This window comes from Macrotis lagotis, chromosome 1 (assembly GCF_037893015.1).
Source record: "Macrotis lagotis isolate mMagLag1 chromosome 1, bilby.v1.9.chrom.fasta, whole genome shotgun sequence".
Classification (NCBI taxonomy): domain Eukaryota; kingdom Metazoa; phylum Chordata; class Mammalia; order Peramelemorphia; family Peramelidae; genus Macrotis; species Macrotis lagotis.
In genome coordinates this window covers 581,625,834-581,651,793 of record NC_133658.1, presented here as the reverse complement: position 1 = coordinate 581,651,793, position 25,960 = coordinate 581,625,834, and the positions used below count along the sequence as shown (strand labels likewise).

Sequence of the window (25,960 nt, the reverse complement as noted above, 5' to 3'; positions counted from 1 at the left end):
CTCTCTTCTTGTCTTTCCCTCTTGGTGATCTCATCAGCTCCCATGGCTTTAAATATCATCTTTTTATGATTCTCAAATCCACCTTATCCTGCTCCCAAATTTCTGCTGTACTCCAACCTCAGACATTGAATTGAAAGTCCAGGTGACATCTCAATATTCAAAAACGGGAACTCACCCTCCTCCCTCTCATCTTCTATATTATTGTAGAGTATGCCATTTTCCTAGTTCCTTAGGGTCATCATCTAGGAGTTATTCTTGACTCCTCAAACTCCCTCCCTGCCCCTTCTATAAATCTGTTGCTTGGGCCTTTCAGTTTTACCTCCACAATTAATATCAAATATACCCTCCTCTCTCGTCTCTGACATTGGCACCACCCTCGTGCAGGGGCCACATGTGCAGAGCTAAATCAGTTTGAGCCACAAATCTCTTGGGTGGATTAAGGGAGTGTCAACATGCGAAATCTTTTCCCTATGTTTCAATAACTATGTATCTGAAGCAGAGTCTGTGGAGCACTTAGAGCTTGACATCAAAGATGCCAAGGTCATCCACTGCATACGGGGCTTTCACCAGTCTTCTTGACTTTTTTCCTGCCACTGGACTTCAGAAACTCTGGAAGAAAGAATAAAGCTGATGACTCTGTACAACTCTGTCTCATATCCAATTCTTGTTCAAGTCAAGATGATAGGTGAATGGGTACCCTCAGGGAAAGGGCTTATATTTTTGGGGGGTTCATTCTAAGTGAAAAATTCATAGACTGGCCCCAGAGATACAGAAGATAAGCTTTAATTTACAAACCTGCAAAGTTCACATGTATTACAGAAAGTACACAGGTGACCACAAACAGTTCACAAACTCTCTAGAGAGACTATAAAATAGTGAGCAATTTAGGGACAGTGAATAACAAAAGTAGAGGCTACAAATCCTTGAGGGGAAAGAGGAAAAAGGGGACAGAAAACAGCCACAAGAAATGACTGGACATGGGAGGAGGGTGTTACCCAAGCTTTTATAGAATCTTGCCCACCTTCTATGCAGGACTCAGGGGAAGAGGTTCAACACACCTGGACATGACTATGGTCAGGTGCCCATTCTGAAAGACTGAAAGCCAGGAAGGTGGAGGAAAAAAAATGGAGGAAATGGACTGTTTGCTTTCCTAGTATCTTGGTGAATTTACATTTAACAATGGAGAGGGTTACATTGAATTTATATATTGGTCCTTAATATTAAAAAACTAGACAGATTCTCCCTGAGCATATACAGCCTTAATGTTAAACAATTAGGCAGGTATTTCTCCTTCAATAAAGACATTATAGCATGATGTCAGTGGTCCTCTAAAAAAAGGAAGGACAAAAACATTCTTAACTTTGAGTGATTTTGAAGGGGATTGTCTTTTACAACTAAAATCTCTTCACTAAAGGAGATGGGAAGGTGAATTATAGACAATTCTACTAGAATTCTGGAGACACTAAGGTTTACTTAGAAGATAAATCTATTCTCCACTGAGTCTCAGGTTTCCTCATTTGTAAAATAAGTAGTAGAATTCTAAGATCCCTTCCAATTCCAGTAATATGAAGAAGTTTCTAATAAACTGATTTCAAGATTGGTCTAAGTGATCCTGAATAGATCTTATGCATAATAAAGGTTGCTTAATTTTGCATGCTCAAAGTTTCCAGTGAAAAAAGTATTTGCTATAGAATCCCATCCGTAGACATTGAAAGAATTGTGTGGGAAAATTGTATCTGTCTCCTGAATCCCTTGATTTATTTCCTATGAAACATTTGTTTAAAAATCTTGGTAATGTAAAACTTTGGCTTGATTTTCTTCCTTGCCCCATTTAAATAATTATTTTAAAAAAATTGTAGAAAATCTAGGCTTATACTTCAGGGGAAGGAAAATTATTATTTATCTTATTCATATTTTACCATATTTTTTACTTCCTTCATGATCAAAGAACATAAGAGTCAACAAAACTAAAAATATGCATAAAAGTATACTATCAACAAATCAATTATAGGTGCTTGAGGTTCTTTAAATTGCATATAAGAATGGGAATTGGATCTGTAATTTCCTTGGTAAAGGGAACTTCTTCAAGGAAATAATCCCTCCTAACTGAGCAAGCACCTCCTCTCCAAGGCTATGGCCTTAGAGAATGGCCCTGAGCTATTGGATGTTGGATCCTGGGGATTTTAAAGCCAAAAAAAGTATCTTAAAAGCCATCTTCTGAGAAAACTGAGTCCTAGAAAAAATCAACTGAGTTGTCAGAGGTCCACGGGGTAGAAGTAGTAAGTGACAGAGCTGGAACTGAGAGTAGGTAAATTGTTAGCAACTGCTCTCCTAAGCACCAATTTAGTAATTCCTATGAAACTTTTTCAAATTTATATTACTAATCTCTTTGACAACAAGAGAACTTTGAGGGCAAGGGAAATATTGGGAAACTTGGGGAAGTTATTTATTATTTTGAATGATGCGATCTTTGTTCCTTTAATTCAATTTAATAATTTAAGTTGTAGGACTCATCCAGTTACACTATATAGCTTACTCTGTTATTCCTTTTATTCCCTTTGATTCCAGGTCATATACAAGGTTCATCTTAATACAAATCATATCCTGAAGAGAGATGTTGATCAACATTTAAGAATTAAGCTTGTTTATGATAAAAGTGTTGAAGAGTAAGTACAATATTATTTTATTAAGTTTTAATTAAGAATCTAAACATTATCCCAAAGTGGGTGAAAATATGTAGGGGACAGAGTGGCTTCCAGATGCAAATAAGCATGATTACTCCAGTCTTTAAAACAGAGCTAACTTGTATTATCGAAGTCTAAAAATCATAAAATAGCTAGAGTGATCATGGATTTGTTGAATGAATTCCATAACATTCAACCCACAGCAAATCTTTTGAATTACATAGTATTACAGGTTTAAAAATGAAGGGAGCTACTGCCACATATTTCAAGAATAAACTTGTAGGATTCTTTACTCTGGTAAAAAATATAAATAGATTAAAGAGCCAGATAAATTAAAATATATCCTCAGGTTTGTTGCTAATGAAAATTAGGGTTGCTTTGAATCTATCCCTATGCTTTTTGAGATTAAAAAATTATGGAAAACTAGAAGGAATGAAGTGATCCAGGCTTATTAATTAATTACTTGCTTTATGGTGGGGGGAGATGTGCTAAGTACTGGGGATGCAAATAACAGAAGATGTGAAGAAAGTCTCTGTCCTCAGGGTGTATTCTTTTTTTTTTAAAGTTTTTTATTTGATATTTTATTTTATTTTTCAAATTAGATATGAAAATTTTTCAACATTCATTCACTTACATGTTTATAAGTTCCACACTTTTCTTCAACCCTCCCTTCCCCCTCCTCAGTGATGAACAGTTTGGTGAAAATTGTACATGTACATTTGTGTTTAACATATTTATATATTAGTCATTTTGTCTATGAGGAATTAGGACTAAGGGAAAAGAAAGAAAACCATGGAATATGAAGGAAAAAATTAGAGAAATTTTTAAAAGTGAACATAGCATTCATTCAAGAATCCATGGTGGTTTTTTTTTTTGTCTGAATGGGGATGATGCTATCCAAAACAGTTCTTCTAGAGTTGTCCTAGCTCTCTAAACTGCTAAGAGGAACTGCATCTATCATAATTGATCACACAATCATGGGGGGCGGAGCCAAGATGGTGACAAGAAGGGATCCAGTCTTAGGCGCTCTCTGATAAAACTTGAAACTAAGGACTCTAACTAAACTTTTGAGAGACAAAACCCACAAAGGGACCCAGTGAGGCAGTTCTCCTACTCAAGGTAACCTGGAAAAGAGCAGAAAGGCTCTGCTCCCCGGGTTGGAGGGGCGGCCCGCCGGAGGGGTGGCCCACCAGAGCCAAAGAGCTTCAGTCTCCCGGAGGTAGCCCCAGGGCACTGGGAGCCACAGCTCACAGCGGCCGGGGAGTCTCCTGAGCTGCACCCCGGGGAGCACTGGGCACAAAGTGGAGGAACAGCGGGGGACCTCTGCCAGAGCGAGCACGTGGAGCCCAGCCCTCAGGGAACACAGCGAACAGCTTGGTCTTTGGGCAGCCCAGACTCCGAAACAGAAGCAGGTGGAGCTGGTAAGCAGGAGCCCCCAGGGCATGAGCCCATTGAGCTGAGGGAGGGGAGTGAAGAGAGAGAGACTGCCGAGCTCTGTCCTCTGCCCCTGGAACAGGACTCTGGGGCCCTGACCACATTCAGATCCTGATCCCAGTCTAGGCCCCCCCCCCCACCTCAGCCCCGTGGCAGAGGGGGGCGCTTATGGTCATTCACAGACCAAGAGGGAGGACAGAGCCTCACACACTGAGACCCTTGTGGGAGTGTCCCAAAAGCTCAGAAAGCACCCCAAAACCAGGCCCAGGCTGGGAAAATGAGCAAGCAGAGAAACAAGAGGAAGACCATTGAGAAATATTTTGCAAATGAGCCCAAGAAGGATCAAAATACTCAGTCTGAAGATGAGGAAGCACAAGCTCCTGCATCTAAAGACTCCAAGAAAAACAGAAATTGGGCTCAGGCTATGACAGAGCTCAAAAAAGACTTTGAAAATCAAATGAGGGAGTTAGTAGAAAAACTGGGAAAAGAAAGGAGAGAGATGCAGGAAAAACATGAAAATGAAGTCAGCAGCCTAGTCAAGGAAATCCAAAAAAATGCTGAAGAAAATAGCATGCTAAAAACCAGCTTAGGTCAAATGGATAAAACAGTTCAAAAAGTTATTGAGGAGAAGAATGCCTTAAAAAGCAAAATTGGCCAGATGGAAAAAGAGATAAGAAAACTCTTTGAGGAGAACAAATCCTTCAGACAAAGAATAGAATTCAGGGAGATTGATGAATTTACCAGAAATCAGGAATCAATACTTCAAAATAAAAAAATGAAAAATTAGAAATGTGAAATATCTCATTGAAAAAACAACTGATATGGAAAACAGACTTAGGAAAGATAATTTAAAAATTATTGGAATACCTGAAAGTCATGATCAGGAAAAGAGCCTTGACATCATTTTCAAAGAATTACTACAGGAAAATTGCCCTGATATTCTAGAAACAGAGGGCAAAATAGAAATGGAGAGAATCCACCGATCCCCTCGAGAAAAAGATCCCAAAAAACCAACCCCTAGGAATATTATAGCCAAGTTCCAGAACTCCTAAGTCAAAGAGAAAATATTACAAGCAGCCAGAAGGACACAGTTCAAATATCATGGAGCTGCAGTCAGGATCACACAGGACTTAGCAGCAACTACATTGGAAGCTCGTAGGGCTTGGAATACAATATACCGGAAGGCAAAAGAGCTTAGAATGTAGCCAAGAATGAACTACCCAGCAAGGCTGAATGTCCTCTTCCAGGGAAAAAGATGGACTTTCAATGAACCAGGGGAATTTCAAATGTTCCTTTTGGAGTGGTCAGAGCTGAACAGGTTTGATCTTCAGATACAGGACTCAGGTGAAGCATGGAGATTGGAGGAGAGGGGGGGAGATATGAGGGACATAATGAGGATGAACTGCATGTATTCCTGCATAGAAAAATGACACTAATAATACTCATATGAACCTTCTCAGTTAATAGAGCAGATAGAGAGAGCTTTTATAGTTGAAGCACAGGAGAAAGCTGAATTTGAAGATAAAATATGGTGTAAAAATGGAGTCAATAGAAAAAAAGGGAAATGTGATGGGAGAAAGAAAAAGGAGAGGGGGAATAGTCCAAGATATCTCATATAATAAGATTTTTCTTTATTACAATGAGCTAATATAATGATATGGAAGGGGGGAAGGCAAGGGGGAATGAGGGAATCTTTGCTCTCATCAGAGATGGCTAGGAGAGGAAACAGCATATATACTCAATGGGGTATAGACATCTGGAGTAAGAAGGAGGAGGGAGCAGGGGGAAGGGGTGGGGATGTGAATAAAGGAGGAGAGGATGGGCCATGGGGGGAGAGTGGTCAGATATAACACATTTTCTTTTTTACTTCTTGCAAGGGGCTGGGATTGGAAGGCCTATCCGGGACCATGGGGCCAGGTGGATTCTGGGCCTAAGGGGTGGTATGGGAGCTCAGGGCTTCTTGGCCCCAGGACCAGGGATCTGTCTGCTGTGCCACTCAGCGACCCTACAGCAGAGTCAGAGTGAAAGGAGAGAGAAAATATAGTACATGGTAGTGGAAAAATACGAAAGGAGGGAGTTGGGATCAGCAATGGCAACGTTGGAAAAATATGGAAGTAACTTTTGTGATGGACTGACCACAAAGAATGCGATCCACCCATGACAGAGTTGTTGGTGTTGTAACAAAGACTGAAGCACTTTTTTTTATTATTATTATTGTTTGGGGGAGGGTGCAGGGCAAGTGGGGCTTGGAGGCCTGCCTGGGGCCACATAGCAGGGTGATCTTTGGGTGTCTGAGGCTGGATTTGGACCCAGGTGCTCCTGGCTCAAGGGCCAGTGCTCTGGCCGCCACCCAGCCACCCCTACTATTATTACTATTTTATTTTATTTTGGGTCTTTTTTTTTCTTCTTATTGGTTTTTGCAGGGCAGTGAGGATCCGGTGTTTTGCATGTCACACGGCTGGGTGATTGTTGGGTCTGTGGGGCTGGATGTGGGCTCTGGTGCTCATGGCTCCAGGGCTGGTGCTTTGTCCACTGCGCCATCTGGCCATACCTACAATTATTACTATTATATTTTTTATTTTAATTTTTTTCTCTCCCCTTTACTTTATTGCCCAAGCAAGTCTATATTCATGGGGGGGGGTATTTTGTTTACTCTTAAACAAGAATATTTTATTAATGTAAAAAAAAATTTGTACAAAATGAGAATTTAAAAAATAAAATTAAAATTAAGAAAAATAATTGATCAACTCAATATGTTGATAATGTGTACAATGTTCTGTTGGTTTTGCTTCCTTTGCTCAGCATCAGTTTATGTAATTCTTTCATGCTTCTCCAGTGTCCATGGTTTCTTATAAAACACTAGTACTCTATAATATTCATATACCATAACTTGTTCAACTATTTCTCAATTGTTGGACATCCCCTCAATTTCCAATTCTTTGCTACTACAAAAAGAGCTGCTTCAGATATTTTGAAACATGGGATTTTTCTCAATTTTTATAATTTCTTCTAGATATAGGTCTAATATTGGTATAGTTGGGTCAAAGGGTATGATCGGTTTTATTGCTCTTTGGGCAGGATTCCATATTGCTCTCCAGAATGGTTGGATTAATTCATAACTCCACCAATATTGCCTTAACTTTCCAGTCCTCCCAATATCTCTCCAATAATAACCTTTTCCCTTTATGTCATCTTAGCCAATCTGATGTGTGAGGTGGTACTTCTTAGATGTTTTAATTTGTATTCCTCTAATCAAAAATATTTGGAGCATTTTTTCACATGATTTTATATATATAGATATAGATATAACTTTAATTTCTTCATCTGAAAATTGCCTGTTCATATCCTTAGATGTCTGTTTATCAATTGGGAAATGACTTACATCCTTATAGATTTGATTCAATTCTCTATATATTTTATTAAAAAAAATTTTTTTTTTATGTAAGGCGGTGGGGTTAAGTGACTTGCCTGAGGTCACATAGCTAGGCAATTAAGTGGCTGAGGTTGGATTTGAACTCAGTTCCTCCTGACTCCAGGGCCAGTACTCTATCCACTGCACCATGTAGCTGCCCCATTCTCTATATATTTTAGAAATGAGACCCTAACTGTGAAAATTGTTTCCCAGCTTTCTGTTTTCCTTCTTATCTTGACCATATTGGTTTTATTAGTGTTAAAACTTTTTAATTTGATATAGTCAAAATCATCCATTTTGCATTTTATAATGTACTTTATTTCTTGTTTGGTCATAAATTTCTCCCCTTTTCAGAGATCTGACAGAATATTTCTTGATCTGTTAATTGATTTATGATATAATCCTTTATATCTAAATCCTGTGCCCATTTTGACCTTATTTTAGTATAGGGTCTATGCCTAATTTTTACCATCCAGTTTTCCAGTAGTTTTTGTTGAATAGTGAGTTCTTATCCCAGAAACTAGTCTTTGGATTTATCAAACAATAGATTACTAGTCCTTTACAGTTGTATCTTTTGTTGGTTTGTTTGTTTTGGTTTTTGCAAGGCAAATGGGGTTAAGTGGCTTGCCCAAGGCCACACAGCTAGGTAATTGTTAAGTGTCTGAGACAGGATTTGAACCCAGGTACTCCTGACTCCAGGGCTGGTGCTTTATCTACTGTGCCACCTAGCCACCCCTGTATCTTTTGTATTTATCCTAAACCTCTGATCCATTACTTCTTTTTTTTTTTTATTTAAGGCAATGGGATTAAGTGACTTGCCCAAGATCACACAGCTAGGCAATTAAGTATCTGAGGCCAAATTTGAACTCAGGTACTCCTGACTCCAGGGCCAGTGTGCCACCTAGCTGCACCCATTTCTCTTATTTCTTAACCAGAACCAGACAATTTTGATGACTGCCACTTTATTTTTTTTCACAAAATAAATCAATTCTACTAAAATTTATTTCTTTTAGACATCAGTTATACTGAAATACAGTAATATTAATTTTTTCCCTTTTTTGATGAAAGAAAGAATTTATTTATTTTGAATTTTACAATTTTCCCCTAATCCTGCTTCCCCCCCCCCCACAGAAAGCAGTCTGTTAGTCTTTACATTGCTTCCATGGTATACACTGATCTAATTTGAATGTGATGAGAGAGAAATCACATCCTTAATGAAGAAAAATAAAGTATAAGAGATAGCAAAATTGCATAATAAGATAAATTTTTTTACAAAAAAATTAGAGGTGATAGCCTTTGGTCTTTGTTAAAACTCCACAATTCTTTCTCTGGAGACAGATGGTATTCTCCATCACATATACCCCAAAACTGCGCCAGATTGTTTGCACTGATGGAATGAGCAAGGCCATCAACGTTGATCATCACCCCCCACCATGTTGTTGTTAGGGTGTACAATGTTTTTCTGGTTCTGCTCATCTCCCGCAGCATCAGTTCATGCCAATCCCTCCAGGCTTCCCTGAATTCCCATCCCTTCTGGTTTCTAATAGAACAATAGTGTTCCATCACATACATATACCACACTTTGCTAAGCCATTCCGCAATTGATGGACATGCACTTAATTTCCAATTCTTTGCCACCACAGAAAGGGCTGCTATGAATATTTTTGTACGAGTGATGTTTTTACCCTTTTTCATCATCTCTTCAGGGTATAGACCCAGTAGTGGTATTGCTGGGTCAAAGGGTATGCACATTTTTGTTGCCCTTTGGGCATAATTGACCAGAAAGGTTGGATGAGTTCACAGCTCCACCAACAATATATTAATGTCTCAGATTTCCCACATTCTTTCCAACACTGATCATTGTCCTTTCTGGTCATATTGGCCAGTCTGAGAGGTGTGAGGGCTACCTCAGAGATGCTTTAATTTGCATTAATTTGCAATAAGTAATGATTTAGAGAAATTTTTCATATGACTATAGATCACTTAGATTTCTTCACATGCAAATTGCCTTTGCATATCATTTGACCATTTGGATGACTGCCACTTTAAATATGATTTTAGATATATAATAGAGTTAGGTCCCTTCAGAATATATTTTAATAGGGGAAGATGATTCACTCCAAGAAGCTGCAAAGGGGATAGATGAAGAGTTGGTGCCTTGATCTTGGGGAAGGGAATGGCTTTGAATTCTGGAAACTAGGGACTAGGCCAGAAGGTAAATCACGGTGGGCCTAGGCCCTCCACAAAAATAAAGACTCCAGGAGAATCTTAGCAGGGAGAAAAGAGGAATTTTCCATGGTTAGGATAGTTGACTATTCCAGGGTAAGGAAGCCACTAGCCACTGACATGTTATTTCATAGTTCTTTCTTGCTGTTGTAAGACAAGGACTGGATAGACCATTTAGTGACACCAGAGAATGTAGTTTTTTTAACTAAAAATTTTTTAGTATATTGGGTTTTTTTGGTATCACCTTGGTTGTCCTTATAACAAAGCATAAAGAACACAAACAGTTGAACAAAACAAATGAGCAAACTATCAACCGAATCTGACCTTATATGTAGTTTTTTTAAAACCTAAAGTTCTCCATATGTACAAAGAAGGGAAGGGGACAGGGTGCCTCTCTAGATCTTCTTTGACGGCTAGTTTATTCATTAGAATTTCACGGCTTTCAGTTGATTTTTTTCTTTCTATTTTCAATATTGTAGATAGTTTGTATATTGTTTTCTTGGTTCTGCTTATTTCATTTTTTATCAGTTCGTGTAAAGCTTATGTTTGTCATGTTCATTACTTGTTATGATGCTTTTATTGCATTACATTCATGTGCCAACATGAGTCAATGAGTCAGATGAAAAGTTAAATGAATGAGGAAAGCAAAAGTTCAACCTTCTGAGTATAACAATTTATTAAGCATTACATATGAAACAGCTTAGGTCTGGACCCTGAACACATTAAGAACAACCAAATAAGGCCAATTAATTATAAGAAGATCATATAACATTAGCTAATTTTATTTCTGATTGGATGAAAGATTAGGGACTTTCCAAGTTGGAAGGAGCATAAAAAGATGAAATGTCCTGAATCAGAAAAAGAGCTGTCGGGGTGGCTAGGTGGCATAGTGGATAAAGCACTGGCCTTAGAGTCAGGAGTACCTGGGTTCAAATCCTGTCTCAGACACCTAGCTGTGTGGCCTTGGGCAAGCCACTTAATCCCATTTGCCTTGCAAAAAAAAAAAAACCTTAAAAGAAAAGAAAGAATAAGAGCTGTCCTACTCTCTGCAAGTATGTGTAAACCCAAAAGAATATGGAAATAATAGTTGATCAATTAGAATGGGACCAATTTTAAGATAAGACATATGTGTTGCTTGAGAAGTATAATTGTGAGAAAACAACTTGCGTTTTGAATCAGACTGAGTTTATGTCAGCTTAACCCAGGTTATTGGTTAAGGGTCTCTAAGCAGCCGGGAGAGGTGATTCAATTTCCTTGCCATGCAGGGTTAGTTTCAAATGAGGCAATAAGATTTTCTCCTAATTCTGCAATTGAACAAAGTTTTCTGACAAGTTGGAAATTGGATTCAATCCATAATTGAATTGAAATCTGGCTCCAGAATTGAGTCACAAGATGGAGTCATTATGATTCACTCAAAGGAGTGTAGCTAGATGGGAACTGCAGAGATAGGCTATAATTAATCTCTGATCACCTTTCCAATCAATATCCATTGACTTTGTTTCCTTTTTGGGGGGCATATGGTAGTTGCTGCTATAAAAATTTTTTGAGGGGGGGGGTTTGTTTGGATCTTTTACTTTAATCATTGATTTCCTGGGGATTTTTAGCCTAGCAGTAGAATCTCTGGTAAAAGAAATCTGAATATTCCTTTCTGGAACTCTGTGCTTTAGTCAGCAAGAGCTTCTTACTGTCTTGACCATAATACTGAGCCTTTTCATCTGGTCATCTCCATGCCTGGAATGTTCTCTCCCCTCGCCTCTACCTCTTAAAATTCCTAGTTTCCTTAGGACCTTTCAGTTCATTTGTTATGAAGCCTTTCCTCTCCTCCCAGTTGCCAGTATGATCTCTCTCAAAATTGCCTTGTATCCATGGTGTTTATTCCTATACATGCTTTCTCTTGTAAGTTCTTTTTTGGGAAGAACTTTTCACTTTTTCTTTTGTATCCCTAACAGCTAGCCCAGAGTAGATGACTAATAAGTGCTTGTTGGTTGAGTGATTGATAATTCCAGATTATTTTTCAAAAGATTGGACAAATTCACAGATCCCAAACTCCTCCAACATTGACAATTGCCATGTTTTTTCCTTCTTTGCTAACTTCCAAAATGAGATTTTAAAAATATTCTCATGTCATCTTTTTCAGGTTGCTTTCTGAGAAAAGGCACCTTGTAAAGGTAGGTAATATATGTTACCTTCCCATTGAACAGCCAATCAAAAGGTATTGGTAGAATGTGGATCAGTATCAAGAGAGAAATTTCAGGGTTTTCCTGATATCTCAATAACAGGGACATTTTTATTTTATTTTATTTTTTTTTAGGTTTTTGCAAGGCAAACGGGGTTAAGTGGCTTGCCCAAGGCCACACAGCTAGGTAATTATTAAGTGAACAGGGACATTTTAAAAGCTTTTAAAATCTCATTAAGGAGGATTAGAATATTATTAGACTTGCCTCTCTAATATCCTGAACCAGGATTACTGTGCTGGGCTTGGGAGGCCTGTAGAATGTGATCACTTTCCAGAATATAGACTATATTGTAATGTTCATATGCCAAGAAGAGAGCTAAAACTTTGGTAGCCAGATTTATTATCAGATTAAAATAAAAACAGATACCAAAATCATCACAGTGGAAAGACTTCTTCTGCAGTGGTGCAAGTCAACCATTTATCATCCTTACAAGAGAGAGACTGAGAGATGAATCCAGAAAGAATTCTGCTCAAGGAATCTTGTTTCTTTAGCTATAAAATGGGGGATTACAAAATGTGCTTTAGCCATCTCAAATGGAGGTTTTTCAGGCTTAAATGGATATCTTGAGAATACTTTCTAATTTATAATGTGCCATACAAATGTAAGATGTTATTATTGCTATTAATAATAATGTCTATTTTTATTAGTAATTTTTTTCTTAGATTCTTATACTCTATAATATCCTTTACTTTTTTGCTAACACTCTGATTCCTTTTAAATTAATGGGAGCAGGGTCTACCCATACTGATAAGGTTGGAAGGGAATTCTTCCAAGATGTGTTTGGAGAACATCATTACAATAAATAATGATAATAGACATTTAGGTATTGCTTTATGGTTTGTAAAGCATTTTGCAGGGCACTCACAAAATCCCTCTGAGTTCAGTTTCTATATAGGGTATCGTGTTCCTAATTTTAAGGATGAGTACACTGAAGTTCAGAGAAATTCAGTGATTCCCACAGGATCCCACACAGTCCTGAGAAGCAGAACACTGTTTTCTCATCCCTCCTAAGTGCAGTATTTTTCCTGCTACTTATTGTGGAACAGGTTGGCCCACTGACATGAACTATACTCTTTTTTTATTTGAGTTTTACAATTTTTCTCCCAATCTTACTCCCCCCCCCATGGAAAGCAATCTGTCATTCTTTACTTTGTTTCCATGTTGTACATTGGTCCAAATTGAGTGCGATGAGAGAGAAATCACATCCCCAAGGAAGAAACAAAAAAGTATAAGAGATAACAAGATCAGACAATAAGATATCGGGGTTTTTTCCTAAGTTAAAGGGAATAGTCCTTGAACTTTGTTCAAATTCCACAACTCTTTATCTGGATACAGATAGTATCTTCCATTACAGACAGCCCAAAATTGTCCCTGGTTGTTGCACTGATGGAATGAGCGAGTCCATCAAGGTTGAACATCACCCCCATGTTGCTGATAGGGTGTACAGTGTTTTTCTGGTTCTGCTCATCTCACTCAGCATCAGTTCATGCAAATCCCTCCAGGCTTCCCTGAATTCCCATCCCTCCTGGTTTCTAATAGAATAGTAGTGTTCCATGCCATATGTATACCACAGTTTGCTAAGCCATTCCCCAATTGAAGGACATTTACTTGATTTCCAATTCTTTGCCACCACAAACAGGGCTGCTATGAATATTTTTGTACAAGTTAGGGTTTTACCCTTTTTCATCATCTCTTCAGGGTATAGACCCAGTAGTGATATTGCTGGATCAAAAGGTATGCTCATTTTTGTTACCCTTTGGGCATATGAACTATATTCTTTTTTTTTTTTTTTTTTTGCAAGGCAATGGGGTTTAAGTGGCTTGCCCAAGACCACACAGCTAGGTAATTTATTAAGTGTCTGAGGTCGTATTTGAACTCAGGTACTCCTGACTTCAGGGTTGGAGCTCTATCTACTTTGCCACCTAGCTGCCCCATGAACTGTATTCTTTACAGGTTTCTAACTCAACCTTTAATTATGAAGAATGGCTGCATTATCATTTGAGACCAGTGACAACTTACTTTAAGGCAGTTCATGATGAGGAAACAGTGTAATTTTATAAATTCTCTTTTTCATTGTATTAATATACCATGTTTGCAATGCTGATGACTGCTAAATTTATAAGAAAAAAAGACATTTTAAAAAAGAAAAAAGTTGTGAAGTTAAAGTAAGATAAGTCTTCTAAACATTGTAATATTGGGGAAAGTTAAGTAGTGATCAGACAGATAGAGGAGATCTGAAATGGTCACTCAAAATGTCAAAGCATTATTCCTAGGAAGACTTGGAAACTCTGACAAGTCTCCCAGTGAACATTTGTCAGAGGTGTATTTCTTGACTCTAGTTACTCTCTGATTTTTAACCTGTCCTTCTTCACAGACCCAGCGATTGTACTAGAGGCTTCCTGTGGCTCTGAATGTCTTGTCCACAGCAGTGTCATACTTTCTTGTGTTTTACTCATTATATGAACTGCCCACCTCCTTGTCTAGTTATACTTCTCCATGGTTGTCATCTTTGGTTTTGCTCCCTTTATATAGGTCTCTATTGGCAGCTGCCTTTTGCTCATCAAATATTTTTTTTAGAGTTTTGGTTTTTTTTTTTGGTTTTTCTTTGCAAGGCAGTGGGGTTAAGTGGCTTGTCCAAGGCCACACAGCTAGGTACTTATTAAGTGTCTGAGGCCGGATTTGAACTTAGGTACTCCTGACTCCAGGAACAGTGCTCTATCCACTGTGTCACCTAGCCACTTTTGCTCATCAAATATTGAGAAACAATATGGTGTAGAGGCAGAAAAGCTAGATTTAGAGTCAGGGAGACGTAGGTTCAATTCATGCCCTGGATACTGTTATCAGGGTGACCCTGGGTAAGTCATTCATGCCCCCAGGAACCTCATCCTCTTGCAGGTTCACATCAGCCTTACTCAGACCTTATCAAAATTCTCTTCCCTTGGGAATCACTCTGATTAGAGGGCAGAGTGAAGATCTATCTCCCCAAACCTCCATTTAACGAGAGTACCCCAATCAGCCTATCTCTACAGTGCCCATCTAGCTGTACTCCTTTGAATTTTTCCATCAATCCTTTCATTTCAAGTACTTTTCCTTCCCTAATTCCCCAACTTCATTTTCATCTTGCCTTTGTGTGTTGTCTTCTCCCATTGAATTGTAAGCTCTTCAAGGACAGGGAGTATCTTTTTTTGAATTTGTATTCCATTGGTCTATATTTGCTATATAATAGGCACTTAAATGTTTATAACCAACTATGACTTAACCTCTCTGAGCTTCAATTTCCTTATCTGGAAAATTAAAGTTTAGACTATATGACCTCAAAATCTCTTCTAACTCTTAAGTCTATATTCTTATAATCTTTCCATTGCCCTTTGGGCAGTTTGTATTTTTGATTCCCCCAAGTTTGGGTATACTATGATTAATTGTAGTACAGTATTACTGAGGGAATATTTGTGTTAAAGATATAAATTTTTGCATTAATGAACTGCTTGCACAGATACACGATCTCTTCAACCTATCAATTTTTTTTTTGTTTGTTTTTGCAAGGCAATGGGGCAAGGTGATTTGCTCAAGATTACACAGCTAGGTAATTATTAAGTGCCTGAGTGAAATTTGAACTCAAGTCCTCCTGACTTCAGGCTGGTGCTCTAGCCACTGCTCCCACCTAGCTGCCCCAAACCTATAAAATTTTAAATGTGATGAGTCTCATGGGACTTTTGATTGTATCGTCATGTTTAATGGTATAGACTTGACTGTGGTATCCTATGAATTTCCACCTGCAGACCCTAAGATATGCAAACTTGAGGCTTCTACTTTTTACTTCAGTGGTTAAAATAAAGGGATGGGGGGAGAAAGTGTGACCATAATATATAAGTGAATGGTGTGACCTCATCTCAAATTCAATTGGAAAGCAAAGAAAATATCTTCAGTCCCCTCACTCTTCATTTCCTAGCCTCCTATATTTCCAGAAGTAGAAATTTTTCTTTACTTCACAGCTATTTATCCTAGGCCTCACTTTAAATTTGCTATTTTCTTCTACTATAATTCTAAAGGTTTTTTGTTTTTTTTTTGTTTTTAATTTAGAATAAACTTTTCCCACAAGGTATTTCATATTTGGAGAAGACATTTCAAGTTCGTAGACCTACTGGCCCTATTTTACTTAGCAGGTATGTTGTATGAATATTGATTGTTTAATATGGTGAATTTCTTTTCTTTCTTTTTTCTTCTTTCCTTCCTTTCTTATTTTTTTTAGTCTCTCTAAATCACCCAGGCTGAAAGTATAGCAGTCACTTGATCCCACTTGTGATTATCCATGAAATGATGACTTGCTCTAATTCCAACCTAGACCTCTTTACCCCCTTCAGAGATCTGGCATTGCCTGGATCCTAGGGTCTCAATATATTGATGCCAAATTTAGACACACACACAATTAGTAGCCTAGAAGTTCCAAACTGAAGCAGTCCACTAGCCTCTGTATCTGGTGCCATGGATTATTATTGTATATGCCACTATGCCTAGCTTATGAGGTCATTTTTTAAGGCAATGTGGTCATAGTGTTTGTACTCCTCCTCTCCTTTCCTCAGTACACTTTTCATCATCTATGACTTCTTTCATATTTAATTCTGATTAGCACTTTGCTGAATCTCTTTCTCCTCTTGTCTTCCACATTCCTATATTCTGTTTTTCTTTCTTTTCTGTTTATTTAGTTGATTCATTTCTAACTTATGTTGACTGTGATTAATATTCCTAATGTATTCATGTCTCTGGTCATATAACTCCACTTCAGAAGAAACTCATTAAGATGATTTTTGAGGGGTGGCTTGGTGGTGCAGTTGATAGAACACCAGCCCTGGAGTCAGGAGTACCTGAGTTCAAATCTGGCCTCAGACACTTAATAATGACCTAGCTGTGTGGCCTTGGGTAAGCCACTTAACCCCATTTGCCTTGCAAAAACCTAAAATTTAAAAAAAAAAAAAAGATGATTTTTTGAGACCATGATTTTGTACCCTCTCTTCCTTTTCTTTCTGTCATGATTACCCTTCATGTGAACTCCTTGAGGAACCTAGACCATATCTTAGTTTCTTTGCCACTGCCTAGCGGTTTTTATAATTCAGTTTAATTTAAAATTTTATTAGCTGTTTATTATATTTAAGTAGAGTAGCAAGGATGTCACATAGAGCACTGGGGCTTGGAATCAGGAAGATTTCTTTTCATGAATTCAAATCCAGCCTCAGATACTAACTGTGTGACCTTGGACAAGTGTTTGGCTCAGTTTCTCATTTATAAAATGAGCTGGAGATAGAAGTGGCAAATTACCCCGGTATCTTGCCAAGAAAACCCCAAATGGGGTCAGAAAGAGTTGGACGTGAATGAAAAAAATGACTGAATTGAACATTCAAATATTATTACATATAGCAGGTATTTAAGAAAAAGTTAAAGAGTATGGGGGACGGCTTGGTGGCGCAGTGGATAGAGCACCGGCCCTGGAGTCAGGAGTACCTGAGTTCAAATTCGGCCTCAGACACTTAATAATAACCTAGCTGTGTGGCCTTGGGCAAGCCACTTAACCCCACTGCCTTGGGGGAAAAAACCTAAAAAAGAAAAGAAAAAAGGTAAAGAGGGGCAGCTAGATGCCAAAGGAGATGGAGCACTGGCTCTGGAAGCAGTCAGAAGGACTTGAGTTCAAAGCTGGCCTCAGACACATACTAGCTGTGGGACCCTGGGCAAGTCATTTAACCCTGATAAAAAAAGAAAGTTAATGGGTGAATGAATATATCCTTGATAATCTAGGTAAACTAAATTCATGGTTTACTGTGTGTTTTCTTACTCTTTATGCTAACACTCTTCTTTTCAGATCTCTTCTCTATATAATTCCTGCCTTTTAATCTTTGTATCTTACATTTCATTTAGACCCAAATCAAATATCACCTTTTCCATTAAGTCTTTCATAATCCCTTTCTAGCAAGCCAATATATTTCCTAATTTGCAAATCCTACTTTGCAAAACATTGAAATTTTATTAGGGGGAAAAAATAGTCAGTCCAGTCTCTGATGATAACAAAACAATGAGTCTGTTTGTATGGGATTTTTGATTGTATCTTCATTTTTAATGGTAGAGATACACGTTTTATCCCTTTGGTATCTTATGAAAATTAAATCTCAGTGTTGAGAGATGATTGTTTGGCTTAAATATTGTGACTAAAGATATTCCTTTTTGCTTGCCTATGAAAAGGAATCTTCAATTGCAGACTTGAACTTTTTTTTTGTTTGTTTTTGCAAGGCAATGGGGTTAAGTGACTTGCCCAAGGTCACACAGCTAGATAAGTATTAAGTGTCTGAGGCTGGATTTGAACTTGTGTCTTCCTGATTTCAGGGCCAGTGCTCTATCCACTGTGCCACCTAGCTGCCCTCTTTTTTTCTTCATTTTTGGAGGACAGATCAGGAACACTGGACCTGGATCTTAATCCTGAGTTGTGTAGGGTCCCCCATCAGACTGTGTTAAAGTTGCCTTGAGACAAAAAAAAAATGGATAATTGCATATACTCTCACCTGGCATAGGAGAAAAGTTCATGGAACTCACTCTTTGAGGGAAAATTGTTTAACCTCCTAGTCCAAGTTATAGTACCTGTACCAAGTGGGACAGTATATTCTGAATAGTGAGAATTCTTGAGCCCTGGCCTCTGGATAAAGGAGAAAAATGGTTCTCTTGAATCCAGTCCTCTGGCAGGAGAAGTGAACTTCCTGGGCAACATTAGCCTCAAAATTTCCACTCAGTTCTTTTACAAATGTGAGGAGAATATCACCAGTCTAGCAACCCCAAAGGTGTTTGTCTTCTGAATAAGTCAAACCCAAGTATGGAATGGTAAGGCTGAATGCTTGGATGAATCTCTGGGACAAAATGAAACTCACCAAAATATTGGTAGTTACCCTACTCTTAGAATTCCAAATATTTTTTCAGGAGGATTACAGGGTGGTGTGACGATTCTGGAGGACTTTGTTATTAGGGGGAAATGGGATTTACCAGAGAGGTAGAAGAGTTAGATTAATTTTTTTATGTGAGTCCTTTATGGTGTTTTTTTTTTAACGTGAAAAGGAATAAAACTTATCCTGCAACAATTATGTGAATCTGTTCTCTTGACTAATTGTGCAAGACTTGGGGACTTCTTTACCTACATCTGTGGGTACATAGATATGAAGCATGAAATTAATTTGGACTGTATCCTCAGATTTCCCAAAGGCATCTCTAGATGAGGTCAAAAAAACTGAAGAATGGTTTGGTGGATAACTCGTGAAATTGAACCTATTCTTTCTGTGTACATTCAGAATTTCAGGTGCTGGGCTACAGGTTAGACATGAGTTGAACTACTGTGAATGAATATAGTAGAGTAGACCCCCTTCCTCAGCATAGAAGATATATGTTATAAACCCCAGGATATAATGAAATCTGGTAATACTGTTGTTTATATTTATAATTAAAGCTCCAATTTGGGAATTAAATTATAATTCCAAGAGAAAAAAGTGCCTGTGATATTAGTCTTCTTTTTTTGTTTGTTTGTTTTTTTGCTTCCTGATATTGACTTTATGAATTAGAGCTCAGATATTTTAAATGGTAAATTTACAAGGTTTGCTTGCAACATAATTACATTTCTTATTAATAAGCAATAATAGTATTACAATAGATCACTACTTGTTTTCCAATGTTTTTAACTGTTTTTCTCTTCATGGTAACTTCTGAACAAATGAACTGAAGACAATGTGCAACAAACCAGTATATAAGAAAGAGAAATGACCCCCACAGATATTGTAAAGATTCTTGTGCTGAGCATACCAAATGTGGCCCCATTCGAGTGCCCAAGGAGCATCTTCAGGTAGTTTCAGCCTACATTTGTTAATGGGATAATATTTTCATAAAATTTTAAACATGGGAAAACTTTCTTCTTTTTTAAGCTTTAAACTTTCTTTTTTAATCTGAATCTATGATTTCATTGGGATAGGGTGGTTATAGAGAAAACTCTGCCATTCATGATCTGTAAAATTTTTCAGCTTTAGAGTCTTAGAAAGTTGCCTAGGCCTGGGGAAAGTATATGACTTGCCAAGGATCAGACAGTCAGAATGTATCAGAAGTGGCATTTTAATCCCCTTGTCTCAGTTTTTAAGAAATTATGATTGATTTAGCTAATATTGGCTTCTTAACCAGTTTTTAAATGACAGTGGACTTAGGCACGATATTTTTTCTTTTTGCCATTTTTTTCTTCTGTTAAAACCTGAAACACTCTCAGTTCTTATATTCTTTATCTTTGTCCATTGCAATATACATCCTATAGCTTTGATTGTTAGGAGCTGCCTCTGAAACTTTGACCCATATTTTCTAGTTTCTGCCATCTGCAAACAAGAAGAACAAGTCTAAACCTTTTTCTATAGATACTACAAACTTTGATGTGCTTGATGGCAGCTGTCATTTCCCCTCTAAGCCCTTTTTAAGTATATATTGGAACTTTTAAAAAAATTGCTATCTTTTCCTAATACTATACACCACCAATAGAACCTAGGCTTGTAACATAGAAATAATGAACAAGCCTACCCCCCCCCAAAAGAACCAATATATATCCCAGATAATGTTACATTTGAATATTAAGGTAAACTGAGGGGAGACAAGGTTTCTGAGCATGATCAGTTTATTAGATTAGCAATAACTAATAAATTGGGTCTGTGGCCTCTCAATAACCAGAGACATGAGATAGAGCTTACCAAACTTTTTATAGTTTTGGAAGTATAAGAGAACAAAAATCAAGAGTTGAGTAGGTGAGGATTACAATGCATTTGGTTAGTGTAGACAGTATCTTGGAGGTGAAGACAACATACTTGGTTACATCAAGGAAAGTAGGCTGCTACCCATTTGGGATTGTTAGCCACTCATTTCTGACGATTGTTTTATGGAACCCATCTGCATTTTATAATATTTGCTAGGGGATTCCAGTCATTTGTAATATTTTGATTGAGACTTAAAAGAGATATAATCATAGTAATTGAAACTAGTAACTTAAGCATAGAAGCTAGGCTAGGTGACTTTCACGTCTCTGCCAACTTAGACTCTGTGATACAAAAAAAGGTCAATTCTGATATTGTAATGTTAAAGAAAAGCTGTACTGTATTTATATTTTGGTTTTCTTTGTATGCTTTTAAAAATCAACTGATAACTTCTTTATTTTTGTTTTCCCTTGAACTTCATTGGGTCAGCAATGTTGGGTTTGTAATAAGTCTGAATGGATGTGTGGAGCCTTGGGCTTGCCAGGCAGCGAGGGCATTAAGGATGCAGACTTTGTGCTATATGTTAGTGCTCTAACCACTGAGAGGTGCAGCCAAGAAAATATCATTGCTTATGCAGCCTATTGCCAGCAAGAAGCAGAGATGGACAGGTAACTTTTCATCCTAATCTTAATTTGTTTAAAAAAAAAAATCATTGTTATTATGAATGTAATATTTATATATGCATAGATGACAAAAAGGGGTATCTCTAACCTACTGTATAATTTATTTCATAAAATGTATATTAAATTGAGCAAGGTAGTAACAAAATTGCTATTTGTGTTTCTTTCTGAATTGTTTTGTTTTCTTCTGTCATATTTTAAATGTTTTATTGATGCTCTTTCCTTCTTTTGTTTATTTGCATTGCTTTCACTACCCACTGTGAAAGGACATTCTATACTGTGGACACAAACCTGTCAGAAACATTTTTTTGGTTAATTTTAGTTTGTTCTAATCTAAGAATTTCTGCTTAGAGTGAGCTAAAGGATAGAGCAATCTAAAGCTTTTCTGTAGATCTGGAGTCAGAGTTATAGCGTTCCTAAACAATAGACATGATTACACAATAAAATTTCTCCTTTGTCTCTGGTCAAACAGGACAGTGGTCATTTATGGGACTATATTTTTATCAAATTATGTAATCATGTCTTCCTTTTCCAACCCCTTAATCCACAGATTTTTGGTATTCAATGACTACCTTTGTAAATAGAACTTTGGTTTATAATACTACACGCTTCCATTAACTGTATCATAAGTGAATTAATCCATGCTGCTTTTTATTAGTTTTGGAATAACTATTGTTAATATATGGGCTACTCTGCACCATGTGAGGAGGATTTGAGTTGTCAGTATGAGGGGCAAAAGACTCTTTAAGGTATTGAGGAACAGTTACTATCTCATTCATATGTTTTTCTTATTTTTTTATCTGTATAACAAGGGCATTTTATTCTACTTTAAAGTATCACAAAGCCTGTAATTATGATTTTGAATGCAATCAAAACATTTTGGAAGCAGAAGGGAACCTTAAAGATTATCTAATCTGATCTTCTTTTGGAGATAAGGAAAATCAGACATGTAGAAGTTTAAAGGAACTTGAGGATCATCTAGTCCTACGTCCTTATTTTACAAATGATGACCTGGAGTCTCCCAAATTGGCCCCCCAAGGCTTTCACTCATCCTCCTCTTTGAAAAACTCAACTGCTTCCATGGTTTGGATGATGTCTAAAACTTTATGTCTCGACCTAACCTTTCTCTTGATCTCCATTTTGTATTTCTCGTTGCCTTCTGGATATCTCCACCTTTATGCCTCATGGGTAACTCAGGGTTAAAACATACAAAACTGATGTTCCTCCCCACCAACTCCTGTCCAAACTTTCCTACGTCTGATGAAGGTACCACTGTCTTTCGAGCCAGTCAGACTTCAAACTTAAATTTTTTTTTTGAGTTTTTCCTCTTAATTAGGCTCTGCCCAATCCATATCAGTCCTATTTCTACAACAGTTTTCTTCTTCTTAGCACTTACATATCATTAGTCTTTCCTTAGGTCTCATTTCTGTTGCATTTGATACTAATGATTACTTGTCTTCCTGAATACTTTGGGGGTTTTTTATGATCATATTCTCTTCTGGGCAACCAAGGCTCAGTCCTTAACTTTTTTCCCTTCTCATTGTCTTTTCTCTTCGAAAGGGCCATCAGTTCTCATGGTTTTTAACCATTAACTCTGTACAGATGACTCCCAGATTTATATATCCAAACCTAATATATCCTCTTTACTTCATTCCCCATATCATCAGTGGCCTAAAAGATACTTCAAACTATATGTCCCAGAGATACTTTCAACTGATTGTGTACAAAGCTGAACTCATATTTCCAGATATGGGCATTTCTGCCACCATTCTTTCTGTCTTTCAGGTTCATATCACTGATAACATCTTTTGCTTTTCATAAATTCAGTCAATTGCTAGATCTCACCATTTCTACTTCCACATCACTTGTATCTGACCTTTCTTTTTGTATACCCATCTAGATCAGACCATGCCACAAGTCTTTCCCTACTTCAGTTCAGCCTCCACTTAGCTGCCAAAGGGATTTTCCTTAAAATGTTTTATTGATGCTCTTTCCTTCTTTTGTTTATTTCCTTGAGTACTGTAGGGGGGTGTATTTGTAAACTAAGTGCCTTATACCTGGTGAGCACTTAATAGATGCTTGTTGATTATTGATTGTTGATACTGTTATTAACCTAGACAAAAAAGCCTCTTCTGTAAGGAAGGTTACATTAAGAAGTGTTATGGAACAAAAATATGCTTTATTTTTAGCAGCCTTCCTATGCCTCAAAATGCTCGCAACTAATTGAGTTGCAGATGTTTAAATCATAAATTAATGTTGTTCTGCAGCTAAACACATAATGTACTATCTATTTTAACAGGCCAGTAGCAGGATATGCTAACCTGTGTCCAAATATGATTTCTACTCAACCTCAGGAATTTATTGGAATGTTGTCAACAGTGAAACATGAGATTATTCATGCCTTGGTAAATTTTGTTATTTGAAGATCTGTTGCATTATGAATTATGTTGCTCTTTTCTTCATACTTATCCCCTGCTTTTTAGGGGATGGCGGTGGGGAGAGGAGGGTGGATTTGGGATTTTGCTGCTGATGAGAACAATTAGTGAGGAAACTTCTTTTACCAGTGCAGATAGACTACTTGCTCTGCAATTTGTAATATTGTATAATTGTTTGAGAGATTATGTGACTTCTCTAGCATTACCTAATCAGTATGAGTCAGAGGTGACACCATTTAGATCTTCATGAATCCTAGCCACTTTGTCAAGGTTACCTCTCTTATTCCTTATTTCTTCCCCTTTTGTCTTGATAAATTATTGTTTAAAGCCATGGGTGTAGATTCTTAGATTTGTGTATAATAAAACCTTATTAAGCTACTAATTCAAAAGTTTTATAATTTGGATACAAATAGGGTTATGTATGTATTTGCATTATCTGTAAGGAATATATTTGCTAAGAAATTAATAGTTAAATATTTTAAAAATGAAAAAAAGTTTAGATGTGGTCTAACGGACTATCTGAATTACTTTATAAGCATATTTTGAATTTTACAGTTTTTCCTCCTAATCTTGCTTCCCTCACCCCCACCCCAGAAGGCATTCTATTAGTCTTTACATTGTTTCCATGATATACATTGATTTAAATTGAATGTGATGAGAGAGAAATCATATCCTATAAGTATATTTTTCCATATCTTTTTCATAATTTTTGTATATTCATTTAAGCAAGCATCTTTCTGATCTTGATTAGGCAAAACTTAGGTAGACTGTTTGTAATTACTTGGAGACTTCAAAGTAATAAAATTGTTTTCTAACAGTTTATTTTTGAGTCTGGATCTCCCTATCTTACCAAGGTTGTAAATGCAGTAGCCACTGTTGATCAGCATGAAGGCTTTGACCTACTCCATTTCTTCCCTGGACCCGTTTACCCTGCCTAGGCAGCCTGGTAGCCCTCATCTCTCACAAGTTCCCCATATGGATGACTTAGTTCTGTAGCTTAGAACTCCTGAACTAAAACAATCTACCAGCTTTCCCCTCACCAGTAAGAGGGATTATAAACTTCCTTACCCAATTAAAATAAAATCTTTCAAAGTATCCTATAATCCAAGTTTTTCCCATTAATTTGTAAATAGCTTCTTTTTAATTAAAGGATAATTAGGGAGATCTTGCATGATGTATAATGGAGAAATACCTGGAATTTAAAAAATATTCTTGAATTTTTGGCAGTTTCCCCTTTTAAGAATATAATAAGGATCATTTTCAATTTAAGGAGCGTATTACTTCTTATGTACCAAGACACTATGTTAGGCCTAGGATAAACAGACAAAAACCAGAAACAACCTCAGCTCCAACTACATTCTATTGTGACTTCTAGTGGAAAATAGATGTTAGTGAACTGTAAACTAATGTTTTCTGCCACTCCATACTTCCTACATCCTCTGTATATCCTGAACATAAACTCTCAAAATGCTTAATCATTGGAAAATGTAAACAAGATGAAACTTTACTTTGATTTAGCAAATTAATATAGTTCTAAATTTGCTTCATAGAGTCATTCTGAGTCAAATTATGTTTACATTTTTGAGCCAGTGAAACTGAATCTCCTAGTCATAGAAAAGGAAAGTATACTAGGAAGGTATTGTTATAGATGCTCAATAGCCAGAGAAGCAGAGAAGATCAAAAAGGAATATTTGGTTATAGTTTCATTATATTATTATATTGTTATACAAATAAGCTTATACTTAGAAAAAATTGGTTTATGCCTTAAAAACTAATTCTGTAGGCAATTCATTTTAAAATTATTACTATCTTTGTTCATTATAAGACTTATATATATATATATATATATGAATGTATATATGTATAGCACACTTTAGTGAGAGGATATATAGTATAGCACTCTGATTTAGGAAGACTTGAAGTTCATATCTCCCCGTGCCTAAGGCAACTCTTTAAATTTCCTAAGTCATAGATCTGTTGCAATTCTCCTGTTCTAATAAAAGGTTATTTTACAAGTAGAAGACAGATGAGGAAATCAGTAGTTAAGAGACTTCTAAGTCACATAGCTTTTAAATTTGCACCAAATTTAGGTCTCTGACTCCAAGACC

General features: G+C 37.0%; 1 protein-coding gene across 1 annotated transcript in view; it reads left to right on the top strand.

Moving 5' to 3' along the window:
- Positions 1–25,960, top strand: part of LMLN (leishmanolysin like peptidase) — a 66,845-nt gene that overhangs the window by 10,269 nt on the left and 30,616 nt on the right. Inside the window, exons 2-7 of the mRNA XM_074214720.1 lie at positions 2,569–2,666; positions 11,894–11,924; positions 16,074–16,156; positions 19,740–19,857; positions 21,227–21,405; positions 23,717–23,822. Coding sequence (XP_074070821.1) covers positions 2,569–2,666; positions 11,894–11,924; positions 16,074–16,156; positions 19,740–19,857; positions 21,227–21,405; positions 23,717–23,822 — 615 coding nt within the window. The remainder of the gene's footprint in view (positions 1–2,568; positions 2,667–11,893; positions 11,925–16,073; positions 16,157–19,739; positions 19,858–21,226; positions 21,406–23,716; positions 23,823–25,960) is intronic.